This window comes from Oryzias latipes, chromosome 17 (assembly GCF_002234675.1).
Source record: "Oryzias latipes chromosome 17, ASM223467v1".
In the NCBI taxonomy this organism is placed as follows: domain Eukaryota; kingdom Metazoa; phylum Chordata; class Actinopteri; order Beloniformes; family Adrianichthyidae; genus Oryzias; species Oryzias latipes.
In genome coordinates this window covers 10,903,687-10,918,593 of record NC_019875.2, presented here as the reverse complement: position 1 = coordinate 10,918,593, position 14,907 = coordinate 10,903,687, and the positions used below count along the sequence as shown (strand labels likewise).

Sequence of the window (14,907 nt, the reverse complement as noted above, 5' to 3'; positions counted from 1 at the left end):
AAACAAAAAATCAAACAATCAGACCTCATATGCAATGGGAATGAGAACAGACAAAACTAAAGTGGAGATGTTTGAATGTAACACACAACCCCACTTTTTTAAAAATAAATGCCTCAAAGCTAGGGGTCAGGCACAGCAATGGAAGAGCGATGATCTGGGCTTTTTTTTCTGCAGCCACAGCCCTGGCCCTGTCACCGAGCAGAGAATGAATTATTCTGAACTCAGGTCTGACAGTTTAAGCAGAGTTAAAATTAGGTCAAAAACAGCACAAAATACAAGCAGAAGATCTGCAAAAGAAAGGTTGAAAATAAAAGGTGCAAACCAGCTAAGCAAAATTACAACTGCCACTACCTGCAATCCTCTGAAGTTGGTTAGTTTTATTTGTTTAACCAGAGACAACTCACTCACGTTACACCTTTCTCTTTTTTGCAATTAACCTGGTAAACAGGTGCATTACAATCTTTAGGAAAAATGACGTAACATTTTTCTATGAAATAATAGCACTGAAATATATACAAATAACTTTGAAATATTTTTTTCAATTTACAAGTCTTGACAAGACTTGACATGGACACATAAAGAACATTTCCAATGAAAATCATGGTTTTTCTGTTTTTAACATTCTTGTAGCATTTTTCTGATAATGGAAGACATACAGTGAGAAAATTAAGCTTAAGATTGCATTTCTGAGTATTTCTTCATTCAAATCGTCGTGAATCAGGAGCAGATGAAAAAATGCTGTCTGATAAAACCTGTATCAGTGATGCAGAAGCTACAATCGGCAGGCCTACAGCTCCCTCCTCAGCTCCATTCTAATGCATTCACTTGTAGACGACTTGATCATGTATGTCTTTGTTTTCCTCGTGTGACCTGGCATCTGTCTCAAAACCGTTTATCTGAAAAGCTCCAACATGTCTCACCATTTTTGTTGCATTGGTAATGTTAGGCTAAGATTGTGATGGGCTGTAAGTTAGAGGGAGACCTTGTTAACAAAGGGATAATGGGAAGTCTAGGCAGGCTTATGTTGCAGCTGGGTAAGGCCTTCCCAGGTTTGGATGGTTAAGGACAACAAAAACCTGATGTGCAAATGGGAAAAGGAAAAATCACACAAGAATCTGCATGAAGTTTCAAACCTTTTGCAAAAAGGAGACCCAGGGGCGTCTACACAAAAGAAGTGCTTCGGCTCTGCTCTGATGAGCTCTGCCTAGAACCCCCCTCTCACAGCAGGCAGTTTTTTTTTACCCAACATGTGTAAATCAAGTCATGGCATACAATGGCTCTCTGTCTGTTCGTACAAGCACGAGATTAAGAGACCAGCCGTTCCTGGAACAAATGACAGCAAGCGAGTCGTTATTACAACACACACACGATGTTCATGTATACATCATCATCATCATCATCAGACTTTTATTATTATTTTAGTGTCAAGCTCCAAAGGCGCCAAGCCCACATGTACTTACAAAGACACAAACAGCAGGCAGACAGGTTTTCCATCATTTTAAATAAAAAGCCTTACGGCGTTCCCAACCTTTCAACGAAAAATTTGCAGTTTTAAACACATTAAAATTGAACAAATGTTTCAATCCGTCTTCATCTGACATATCGAACAAAAATATATCTGTGAACAATTCACTACTTTGATTGTGATAGATGGGACAACAAACAAAAACTGGGATTCATTTTCTATCTTATTTTGGTGACAAAGGTACAAACACGGTTCTCTTCCGGGACAGAGGGGAATCTAAAGCTAGAGGCAGAATATCACATCTGAACTGGACACACACAGACCTATGAGACCTTCTTAGATTATGGTTAACATAAAGTTCTGTACCGAAACTTTCCGTTTACATAAAACATCAGTATATAACTCAAAACATGCGTTTCTTAATTTTCTGATTTTGCAGATCAGCCTGTTTCTATAAGTAAACTGAAGATCAAGTTCTGTGAAAATGTTCTGTATCCGCTCACTCCACAATACAAAGAACCAGGTAAATGCATTATCAAAAAGTATAAAAGTATAATAATAATCATTCCACGCTTACTCTGTGCCAACAGTCCTGCCCACAACTCAGAGGTGAATTTCTAACTACTGCTGCTCTGCAGAAACTAAGTCAGAGAAAACGACACAGCTACAAACTGGGAACGTCTTTCTGGAATCTTTCTGGAATGACATTCGATGGTTTTCCTTTGGAAATGTTGCCTATATTCCAATCAATATTTCAATAATTCATTAAATTCCCACCCCAAATATCTTTTTAACCCTTGTGCTATCTTAGATGACCCCACCCTTACATTGACGTGTTCTCCCTACCATGACAAAGGTGGATAAAGGTGGAAAAATTTCATGTAATCCATGGACACCAGTGAAGATCACAAATCATTAAAGAAAAAAGGTTCAGCGCACTTTCTAGTGGGTCTAGATGACCCAACTCCCAATGGTAAAGTGCCTAGGATAGCACAGGGGATACAAAGATATTTGGGGTGGGAATTTAATGAATTATTGAAATATTGATTGGAATATAGGTGTCAGATAAATGCATCTAGACATTAAAGAAAAACACAATTATAAACAACAAACCACAACAAGAATCAAGTTTCTCATGCACGAGGGAGAGGAGCAAGAGTGACAGAAAACGTCTACCACGCTTCTCTTCTCAAAGGTCTGCCTCTCCTCATGCTGCTTTTATTAAGGACACAAGAAGGAGGTAACATTTTCAAGACAAATAGAAAAGTTCATTAGGGGGTGTTGTATAATGACCCATTTGGTTGGATTCTAAGTTCAAACAGTATTCCTTATCAGCTAAGGACAGTGTGTCGTAAAACCCCCTCTTAGCTGGGGATGAGAAGCAGATGAACAAACACACAGAACTGTTTTCAGAAGAGGTAAAAAGGTCAATCTGAGTTAACATTTAAACATACATTTCACCAAATACATTTACACAATGATAATACTAAAACAAATTCCTTCACAAAAGGCAACATTTCCAAAGGAAAACCATCGAATGTCATTCCAGAAAGATGGCAACGCATTTATAAAAACATTTATGCCAAGTTCAGTTTCAACTTTTGAACTTGCACCTAGAGGAGACCCCAGCTCTGTTTGAGCTTTGCACATATCAGGTAAATGATAAAATGATTCCATCGGTGCTTTATTTTCACAGGACCTCTTTCACACAAGAGAGAGCTGTACAGGGATAGAAAATGTACATATGCAAAGAGCAGTAAATGAAACTGTGAGCATGGAGTATTTTATACAAATGCTTTAGAAAAGAGAAAAGTTTTATGTTTGGACTCGAACACAGCGATAGCTAAAAAACACCTGGGTTCTATCAGCTGAATGTTTCCTCCAGATTGTAGACCTGCCAGGTTTGGAACTCACGAGCAGATCCAATCAGTACTGGGTTCACAGAACCGTTCAGAGATGTTTAAATTAGTGCCAATACTTTAAAACCACTAATTAATTGAAGAGGAATCCAGTGAGAGAAGAACAGGTTTGAGTACAGTCATTTTTCTTGGTTCTGATCCAAACTGATTGCGAGGTTTTGCACAAATTGAGATGAAACCTTAACTGATTATCTTTGTTGTTTGGAAACTCTCACTATAGAGACTGAGGCAGAAACATAGAGACCAATCATTCATTCAAGAAAAGACCCCACCTTTTCCACACACCAGCTGTACTTTATTTAATCATTTTGATAAACATGTGAACACTTTTTATTCATGTTTATCACAGACATTCAACCAACATGCATGAAAGAGAAAACAAGCGTTAAAGCCCAATCAAACTCACAATGAATACACAATTACCCCAAACCACTTTGACCAATGCAATCATGTTTTTTCACGCTACACGATTTGAAAAATAAACCCAATTCATTTTGATGAGAGTTTCCTCGATTATTCACCTTGATAGTCTTCTTGACGACCCGAGTGAACACCCCCCCTTCCCAAACACTCACACTAACCCTAGAAAACTTGAATCTTCTGCATCTTTATTTTTTAAAGTAATAACCAATGATGAATGGTTTAACCATTTTCATCCATGTTGAGGAATACATTTCTTTTTCCGTTTTTAGGGTGACAGCTTCCATGTTTAAGCCCGTTCATTGTTTTAAAGCAGTTCAACAGCAATCAAGCAAAGGTCTGAAAGCATGCAGCCTTTCAGGTGAATATTGTTCCACAGTCAGAAATCAGTGGCTGCTTTTTTATGCTCTGAAATAATCAGGTTACATTAAGCTTTCTGAAAACTCAGGCAAACTAAAAGCCTAATTACAATCTAGAGATGACACGATTTTATTTAAATGGGTGCAGCGAAATTATGAATGTTTATGTTTTTCAATTTCAAGAATGAATATTTATTATAAATGTGATACACACTTCTGCATTAAAAAAAAGTCAGCGAATTTAAATATATGTAAACATTTAAAACACCTGTAAAATGTTTTCTTTTTCAGTTCTTTTAGAGACAGAATGATGTCAGAGAGCGACTTGCTGCAAAGCATGACTTTGTTTGTGGTTGAAGCTGCTGCACACGGTCCTGTTCAACAACCTGAACGTCCCCCACAAACCAGGTTACTTAACCACACGGCACCGTGCCCGTCTGTCAGAGGAGACGGTTTGAATTCAGTGCAGATGGAAGGTCTCAATATCACAAAGCTCCTCTTCAGGGCTGCAGGTCTCAGTTATTATTAGTGCTTGTCGAGCAGTAAATGTTGATGTATGGCACAGCAACACTAGATAGAACCAGTTTAATTATGATTAACCAAGATAAAGTGTCATTCAGAACTTCCAGTACAGATTAACGAGCACAATTCACAACAGATTACATGGATTATGATCCAATCAGGAAAACAGACAGGAACAAAAGCCAAAATCAAATTACGTTTTTACATAAACATTGGGAAGACTTTAATTGTTGTGTCTGCTCTTTCTGTTTCTCCATTGCCACATCGCCATTGACGGTGAACTTTTATGAAAGAAGCCTGCACAGCAAACTCTTTATTTGTAGAATTAAAATTCCCCCCTCTTGCGTTGTGTAATCTGGATGTACAATTGTAGTGCATGATTTTGCCCTGAGAGAGACTCTGGATGAGAAAGAACGCCTCGAGGCCTTCCAGGACTCCAGTCTGAGTGTGTTTTCTGAGTGTGTGCCGTTCAAACTACTCTTAGTGCTGAACTCTTTCCCACATCTTCCACAAACCGCTTGTTATCCGTGTGGATTCTCATGTGTGCTTTCAAACTACTACCACAGCTCAAACTTTTCCCGCAGGTGTTGCATACGTAGGGGTTTTCACCTGTGTGGCTTCTTGTGTGGACGGTCAGCAGGTATTTAGTAGAGAAACTCTTCTGACACGTCATGCAGGAGTGCTGCCTGTCGGCTGCGTGTGTGTGCATGTGGCTTAACAAATTGCTGCTACTTTTGAAGCTTTTGCCGCACGTGCCGCAGACGAAGGGCCTGCTTCCCGTGTGGACTCTCATGTGGTTGGTCACACCGCTGCTGCGGGTGAATGCTTTTCCACACAAGTCACAAGGAAAGGGCTTTTCGCCTGTGTGGGTCCTCTTGTGGACAGTCAAGGCATAGGTTTTGTTGAAACTCTTCCCACAGGTTGTACAGCGGTACGGCCGGCTGTCTGTGTGCATCCTCATGTGAATGGTCAAACTAGACTTATTGGTAAAGCTTTTAGCACACGTTTGACAGGAAAATGGCCTTTCGCCGCTGTGAATCCTCATGTGAGCATCAATGCTGTGTTTTGTGCGAAACCTTGTACCGCACATTTCACAAAAGTAGGGCTTTTCGCCCGTGTGGGTTTTCACGTGGACCTGCAGAGAGCGCTTCAAACTGAAACTTTTGCCACACGTTTGGCAGGAAAAGGGCCTCTCACCTGAGTGGGTTGTCATGTGATCCTTTAAAATGCATTTCAAAGAGAAACTTTTGCTGCATGTCGTGCAGGAAAAAGGACGCTCTCCGGTGTGGGTTCTCATGTGGACGGTCAGAGCACGGCTTGCAATGAAGTGTTTGCCACAGACCTCACATGAAAAAGGCTTCTGGCCCGAGTGAGTTTTGAGGTGAAAGGTCAAACTGCCACTATGACGAAACCTTTTTCCACACTTTTCGCAGGAGTACGGTCGCTCACTTGAGTGCACTTTAGTGTGAGCAGTCAAACTTTGGTTACAACTGAAACTCTTGTGACAGGTTTTACAAGAAAATGGCTTCTCGCCCGTGTGGATTCTCATGTGGTCGGTCAGCCTACTTTCAATGAAAAATCCTTTTCCACACAGTTTACAGGAAAATGTTTTTTTTCCAGAGTGAACTTTCATGTGCAAAGACAGGCTTCCTTTATGCCTGAAGCTTTTTCTGCAGATGGTGCAGGTGAAAGGCTTCTCACCTGTGTGAATCCTCATGTGAATTTTCAGGCTTTGGTTACAGCTGAAGCCTTTGCTGCATGTTTCACAGAAGTACAGCCTGTGGCCCGTGTGAGTTCTCATGTGAATCGTCAAAGCTTTGCTGCAGCTGAAAGCCTTTTCACAGCTAGTGCAGGAATGGGGCCTCTCCCCTGTGTGACACCTCCGGTGGATGGTCAGACTGCTGCTGCTGGTGAAACTTTTGCCACAGGTCTCGCAAGAATACGGACGCTCACCCGTGTGGGTCCTCATGTGAATCTTCAGAACACTGGTAACAGAGAAGCCTTTACCACAAACCTTACAGTGATGTGGCGTCTCGCCAGTGTGGATCCTCATGTGAACAGTCAAATCACTGCTTTGTCTGAACCCTTTTCCACAGCTTTCACAACTGTAAGGCCTCTCCCCCGAGTGGATCATGAGATGACGTTTGAGATGGGAATTGTACTTAAAATTTTTCCCACAAACATTACATGACAAAGACTTCCCATTCATGTTGGTATTTCCTGAAGAGCTGCTTAGATTGCTGTCTCTACAATGTCTCCTGTCCACCTTTAGTTGAACGTTTACCACCGACTCAGATAAGATGCGTTGCTTTTCTTTCGTGACTTGGCTCTCAGCTGCAAAGAGGAGCTTCTCATTGCTTGGTTCTGGATCAAGGTCATCACCTTTCTGCTTCGGTTTTTTATTATTTTCCAGGTCTGGTTCCTTCTGATTTAGACTGAAATTACTCCTCTGGTTGCAAATGTATTGATCAGTTTGAACCTCTTCACATATTTGTGGCTGATCTGTAAGGACAAAAGGTCACACAGAGTGTGAAGGTAAAAACAAGTTTCTTGCACCTGGAAACAGGAAGCCATCCCCCCAAATGATTGTTAAAGAAATGAAAGGAAATGGATCCCTACCCCAATGATTACAAACCTGCAGGACCTCAGTTTCAAATTCTTATTGTGTCTATTTCTCAAATACATCCATTTTTAAACAAAGTAAAGTACTCTTTTAGAAATGCAAAGGTTATCCAAGTTTCTACTTCGCTCACACAAGCATTTGCTGCATGACTGGGTCTTTTTAGTGAAATCTGCCCCTACATGCAAGTTTGAACATTTTCTTTACATATTTGAGGCTGTGAAAAGGACAAAAGATAAGAGAAGGTGTGAAGAAAAAAACTTTTATGCATTTTGAACTTAGAAATTCATTCACCCCAACTAATAAATGAGGAAATAAAAAGGAAACTCATTTCAAAAACCTGCATGACCTCAGTGTCAACTGGGTCTTATTTCCAGATGAGTCCTGGTTTAAACAAAGTAAACAACTTATTTGCATAATAACGTAAAACAATGCAAAGATTTTCCAAATTTTAAACTTCCCTCACACAGGTAATTGCAGCATGACAGGTTAAGCATGTCTACCTTTCCTTTGTATTGCCATCTGCCCCGACATGCAGGCTGATTTTATTAGACCAGCTTCTCTGCCACAGCTGTCATCAGCACCACTTGCAGTTTGCTTACCTATTTTTTGTAACTTTAAAACAGGCATCCTGATGATCATCTGCTGTTGATGTGGATGTCCAGTCTCTTTCTGTTGTTCCTTGTTTTGGGGAGTTTCAGGTTCATTTTGCTCCTGATCAAAGTGATCTGATGACCTCCCCATCCATGCAGGTCTCCTGCAGCAGCGGATCTATTATAGAAAAAACATTACAGATAAGATCTAAAGGTGAGGCACATTTAATTCACGTAATTACCACATCGAATTCAATTTTTTTCCAAGGAGGAAAAATGAGAAGGATGAAAAATATCAATTGGTTTGCTGAAGGAGCAGGGAGGGAAGAAAACACTGCACAAGAGCAAAATGTGGTACCAAACAGACTGTGCCTGAACCTTACAGTTCTAAAATAAAATACAATTGTACCGTTTACTGAAACTCTGGCACCTCATGGTACAGAAACGACAAGCTGAAGATCATTACATTTGTATATTATAATTCTTTCTGGTGTTATGAAAGCTACTGTTAATCTGCTGTGTGCCTCTTAACCGCAGGACCAGAAAGAAAAAGCACACTACTCCAATTATGAAATCTTTGAACTGGCTCCCAGTCAGATTTAAGATCGATTTTAGGATTATTTATTTTATAAATGTCTAAATAGACTTTGACCTTAGTTTTTATCAGAAGTACTGTTAGTTTATGTCCCTCCCAGAGCCCTCATGTCCAGGTCTGCTGATGTTCCCCAAGGTCAGAACCAAAAACGGCGAGGCCACATTCCGGCACCGCGGGCCTCGCCCATGGAACGGCCTGTCTGAGGATGTGAGGGCTTCATCCAATGTGAAGGTTTTTAAGAAAAAACATAAAACTCCAGATGTAACTTTTTCTGTTAGCTACTTTTTAAATTTGCTTATGTTTTAGCTTGATTTCATGGTCTGTTTTTGTACAATGTGTATGAGTGTTGGGGAGCTTTTATCAGGATTACCGTACTTTTATTTATTAATTTGTTTGTCTATTTACTTATTCATGTGTTTAATGTACAGCATTTTGAGGTGTTCTGCAACAGAAAAAGTGTTCTATAAATAATTAAATTTGAATTTTATCCTTCTGGTTGAATCTAAAAAATAACCAAAATCATAAATTATACATTTGAAATGACAGAAACAGAAAAAAATTACCCCATTTCTGTTACGCTTCATTAAAACGCTGCTTACTTCGTTTAGCTACAAGCAGTTTTTAAATTTGCTCTTGTTTTAACATGATTCAATATGATTTACTTTAAATTAACGCTTCGCGTCGGGCGGTTCAGTCTTCCATGGCGTGCGTTAATGTCTGATTATGCACCCTTCATCTGCCATTATCTCTTACATAAACTCAAAGCACAGAATAGAATCAATTCCAAAATTCTCTTCCAATTTGACAAACTTGTTTGACAGTTAATTCTCCCCATGGAAAACAAAAGTTGCAGCACTACAACATTTGAGTTATAGACGGATTTACATAATGCTGTTTTACATCCTGTCTGAAATAAAAAGACTTTTTATCTCATCCTCATCATGAGTTAGGCTGACTTCTTTTATTTTATCTTCCTAACTTTTTATCTGACAGGATGTAAAAAAGGTTTGTTGACACGACATTATATCACACAAAAATAAAAGTGTATAGCAGTGGAAGCAGTTCACAGAGAAGGAAGTATATTGCCGCCATTGAGATGAAGAGACGCCATGAAGGGATTAACATGAAGTTTAGCCCTGGAGATCCCACAGGGTCATATTTGACACTCGTTTTTTTTTTTGGTCTTTGTTTGTTTTTTGATTTTTATTTTACTTTTTCCTGTTTTTTTATTTTTATGTTTTTATTAATAGTTATTTGGCTGCTGTTAATTGCTGCTTCCCAAAATGAACAAACAAAAACCAAATTTTTTTCATTTACTTTAAAAGTCCTGGAGAAAATTATTGTTGGGTTCTGCAGGTTTAAGTAGCTGGGAAGACAAAGTACAGCCTAAAGGGAACTTAATTTTCCATGTAAGATAAAAATGGAATATTTTCCAGTCATCTCTATTGTTTTTTGTCTCACAGGAGCTGATTTTTTTTATTAACATTTGTTTTTATTTTCATTTAGTGAAGCATCACTAAACTCCCCTCATAGTTTTGTTTTGATCAGCAGTTACTTAGAAATGAGAACCGTCATCAGTTTTAAGACATTAATAATGAATGTTTTCATTGAAATTTTTCTGAGTTCTGAGTTTCTTTGTCTTCGTTTTCCTCCCCTTTTTGTGTTACTACTGTACCCTGTTGTGTTTTTCTTTTCTTGGCCAAAATGTAAAGGATTTTTGTCGGGTTTAAATTGTGGGTTTTGTTTGTTACTGCTGTTGAGGAGGACAAGCAGAAGTGCATTAAGAAACCGAAGCACAACATCTTTACACATTTTTATCACAAAATACATTTTGTATGTTTGTATAAAAGTATAATGCTGTATATAATTTGATAATAAACGTCTAGTAACAATGCAATAATGTCAAGGTAATTACGGCACTTTAAGACTTTTTAAGAGCTCTGCTGTCGTTTCTAGTAAAGACTCAAGAATTGCTGTATTGCTGAACAACATGCTTAGACGTAAACACATTTGATAGTATTTTAAAGTGGCATTGGATATTTTACATTTTAATAAAACATGGTAATGATGAAAAAAAATAAAAAAAAAAAGAAATTTTTACCCCAACGCTCCCTTTCATCATGTAAAGCTAGTCTGCTCTGTAAACCAATGATTAGTGTATTGAACACGGAACTTAAAGAAAAAATTGTCCTTATATTTGCCATTCTACTTTGACGTTTTTCTTTTTAAGGTTAAAATTTGACTAATTCATTAATTGTTTACTTTGTAACTGTTTTGTTCTTATTTTTCTCATTTCATTTGTTGTCATTGGTTGTCATTTTCTGCAACCATTTATGCTTTTTTAAATGAATCATGTTTCATTTTTGACACTTTCTGCCAATTCTCTTTTCTTTATCATGGATAATTTTATTTCATCGTAGATATTTACGTTTTGTCACGCAACTGAATGTCTTAAACTTGGGGAGAAAATCACAAATGTTCTTTTCTTTTCTTTCTTTTTCTTCTCCTTTATCAGTTTGAGACAACAACCTAAACACGTTTTGCGTTTGATTCTGTCCAGTTATGATTTTAGTTTTCTCTTAACCTTTAAATAAATACATAACCACAGACAAGAAAAAACATTTTGGATGCTAAAATAATAATAACATTGGTTTGTAAATGAGTACCAAAGAAGAAAACACATTTAAGTCATGTTTGTCTCAGCTTTTTGTCCCACCAGAGTTACTTACAGATTCTGTAGAAGTTGTTCTTCAGGTTCCAGCAGAGCAGCAGTTGTTTGCTTACAGGAGGGAAAGTTCTGTTTTAGTGTCTGGTTACAGCAGAAGAGGAACGGAGGCATGAACGGAGGTAAGCCTATATGTGAAGGGCGTAGCTCAACGGTAGAAAGACAATGTGCTGCTGAAGGAATTCCAATTCACAGTTGTCGCTTTTCTAGTTTATTTTTCTTCATTATGAAACCCATGAGTAACGAAAGTGCAGCTGACTGATGACATGCCTCACCTTAAAGGAATCCATGACAGTCAGAGTGTTTACTGGAACAATCATGAAGAGCAGAACTTAAAGACTCACTCTAATGAAAATGGTGTTTGTGGTGTTTCTAATATGTTCTTGATGCATTTTTTTTCCCAGGATGAAGGACACATATGAAGAAAACTAAGATTAAAACAGCATTTCTGAGTATTTCTGCTTTTACAGATGAGCAGACAAAAAATTGAGTTTGAAAAAGACTTTAGTTGTTTTCTACAAACTACAATCTGTGTGCCACAAGCTTCCTGCTCCGCTCCATTCTGATGCATCAACATCTAGACGACTAAATCCATGTCGGTTTTTTTAGCTCGTCAGAGCTGGCATCTGGCTCAATTCAAATGGATAGCTTCAATATTGCTCACCGTTTTTGTTGCACTACTAATATTAGGTTGGCGGTCTGAGGGGCTGTAAGCTTGCAGAGGAACAAGTGGATGATGGAAAATGAGTGCAGGTTTACTCACAACCAACAGTTCCACCCACAACTTGGAGGCGAATTTCTAAAGAACTCCTGTTGCCCATAGACAACCTGTGAATAGCTGCATAGACATCCAAATGCAGCATCTCAGGCGGGGACCGCTCCACCACAGCTAAGAGGTGATGCAGGTCCCCATCTAGAGCTGCAGTGGCTGAACAGCAGCTGACCCAGAGGGAGAGGTCCCAACTGAGGAAGCACTGGAAAATAAATAAAGAAAAGTAAATAAAAAATAAAATAAAAAAGGAGACTGAAAAAGTAAACATTGAAAAAAGCAATAAACAATAAAACACTGCTATAGGGTAAATTAAAACACGTAAAAATCTAGTGTAAGTTCTTAAAACAAAAGAAATAGAATAAAAATAAATAAAATAAATAAACAAATAGTGGTAGTAAAAATTAGCTAAAAGCCAGGTTAAAAAGATGGCTCTTGAGCCTTTTATTAAAAGCGTTAATGCTCTCTGCGGCCCTCAGGTCCTCTGGCAGACTGTTCCATAATCGGGGGCCATAGTGCTGAAATGCAGCCTCTCCATAGGTTTTAGTTTTTACAAACCGAACGGTTAACAGACCAGTGCCAGAGGATCTCAGGGTCTGCGAGGGTTCATACTTTACTAAAAGATCTGATAGATAAGAAGGCGCAAGACCGTTAAGAAATATAAAAACGGTTAAAAGTATCTAAAAATCAATCCTGAAGCATATGGGGAGCCAATGCAGGGATTTTAAAATTGGGTTGATGTGAGCCCGCCTCCTGGTCTTTTGCCCGTGGTCCTGACAGATCGGCCCGTTCCTTTGATGTCAGGAGTTCAGAGCAGAACTGTGGGTTTATATGCAAATTCAGCGAGCCCTGCAGATGCGTGTCTTTTCAGGACAGACATTCCAGTCACATCAGTTACTCTGACAGCAGATGCAGTGGTGCAGAATAATGTTACAGGATAGACTTGTTTGGTGAACCATTTTTATGTGCCTGTTGACAGACGGTTGGACTGCATCATCCTTAGAGGGTCTCTGAAAAGGCTTTGGCATCAAGTTTCAGGAAACTGATGATCAAATCTCTCTTCCATCTTCGTTTGGCTGGTGCTCAGAAAAGAAATGACATGTTGTCACCTTCTTTCCTTTCTGACGGGAGCTTTTCTGTTGATTAATTTACGTTAAGTTATATAGAGAAAACAGCAGCGATGCTCAGGTGAACACGGCTTTTTTAAAAATGTTACTAAATTAGTAACACATGCAGGTTATCTGTAGTGTTGTATGCGTTTGTGTTGTTTTTAGTGTCAGGTGTGTGAAAGCTTCATGAAGAAACATGAATCTGTTTCACCTTCAGTAATTTTCAGTTACTGTCACCTTCATTAGGGAATGTTTAAGAGTGCCAAGTTCCCTCTCTATGGAGTTGATGAAGATGATAAAAGGCTTCACTGCACAGCGAGATCTCTGCAAAATCAATTTTCGTGATCCTTGTTACTTCATGTATGTTGAAAATCTAATTAATTTTTATTTTCATAATCTTCATATAAAATATTATTTCATATTTTCATAAAGATAAAGTATCCTTACAAAAACTCTTTTTCGAGGGTTCAGACTCAGACCTGAGGACACTAAAACGGGACAAACCCAGCAGTTCTTCCATCTCACATGTCTCAGGAGTTTTACTTTTTTATTTATTCGTTTAATTAGCATCACTTGCCATACAAAATAAAACTGAACAAAATTCTCAAGGTAACTGAATTACAAAAAAGAAAACCAAAAATAGGATAAACAGCTAAATTAACAAATAATTGTAGTTAACAATCAGGCAAAGATCTTACATTCTCGTTCCACTAATTATTTTTCTTATAAAGAGTCAGTGCTTCATTTTGTGAGAACAACTAGACCATTCAGGACCAGAACACAAAGATCAGTCATGTGAAAATGTTCACACTGATTCAGAAAGTAGACGTACCGCTGATAGATGACAATATAATAATTGCAGTCTGTTTGTACATCCTCATAAAAGAAGAAAAAAACCTGACCTGCTGGATGTCTGCTCACACAGAACCTTTCTTAACTTGAATGACATTAAAACTGCCTTTATAGGGACTATCCAAAATCTAATCAGGGTTTCAATAAAAAAAGATTAACTGGAGTGTTTCTGTCCTTTTGTCTTTTTTATGCTGCTGACTGACATAAGTTCAGCTGAAGGGGAAAAAAAAGGCTCCGTTCAAGACAAAACATTTTTCATTGAGTTACTCTCAAACCATCTGCCCTGAGATCAAAGTCAACGCCCAGACAAACTGGAGCTGATCACAATGGCTTCAGTCAGCACTAGTTCTTTCAGTTAAAGAAGCTTGGATGAAGGAAAACCTTCACGGATTCAGTTAAAGAGACAAAAAAAACTAGATGCAACCAAACCTTCATGGATTTTTTTAAATATATACCAGATTATTATGGCTTTTTGAGCAGCTGACATCAGTAAAAACTCATTCACCCTTGAAGCATTGTGGAAATGCGACGCCTTCAATATCTCCCAAGAATAATCTTGTAATTTGTCTAAAAAAAAAATTGGTATTGCCCAGATTTCATTATGAACTTGGTGAGGTTTTTTTTTTTACAAAAAAAAGTAACTTGAACTCTTCTGTCCTCTGCTGGTCAATATTATACACTGCTTAAATCTATAGGATCAATTTTTCTAAAGCTCATGATAACAGTAAAAGTGACCCCTGATTGTGGCCACATGTTAGGAAAGTTACCCAAATCTGTGACAGCACAGTTTTTACATCCTATCTCCAAGTCTCAGGACAAACAGGTGCAGAGGAGGCTCTGTGACGCCCTCACCTGCACAGCTGTGAAGTTAAAGGATAGGACCGTCAGGATTGGTGGACTTTATGTCATAACAGAAATTATACAAATGTATGGCGTTCTGAACACATTCTGATATGTGC

The 14,907-nt window shown here is 38.4% G+C and overlaps 1 protein-coding gene across 1 annotated transcript; it reads right to left on the bottom strand.

Annotated features, from left to right (window-relative positions):
- Nucleotides 1-4,733: 4,733 nt before the first annotated feature.
- Nucleotides 4,734-7,181, bottom strand: LOC101168490 (gastrula zinc finger protein XlCGF57.1). The gene has a single exon (XM_023965669.1). It carries the CDS (start codon nt 6,892-6,894, stop codon nt 5,155-5,157), a length of 1,740 nt encoding a protein of 579 aa, XP_023821437.1. The 5' UTR covers nt 6,895-7,181; the 3' UTR covers nt 4,734-5,154.
- Nucleotides 7,182-14,907: the final 7,726 nt, after the last annotated feature.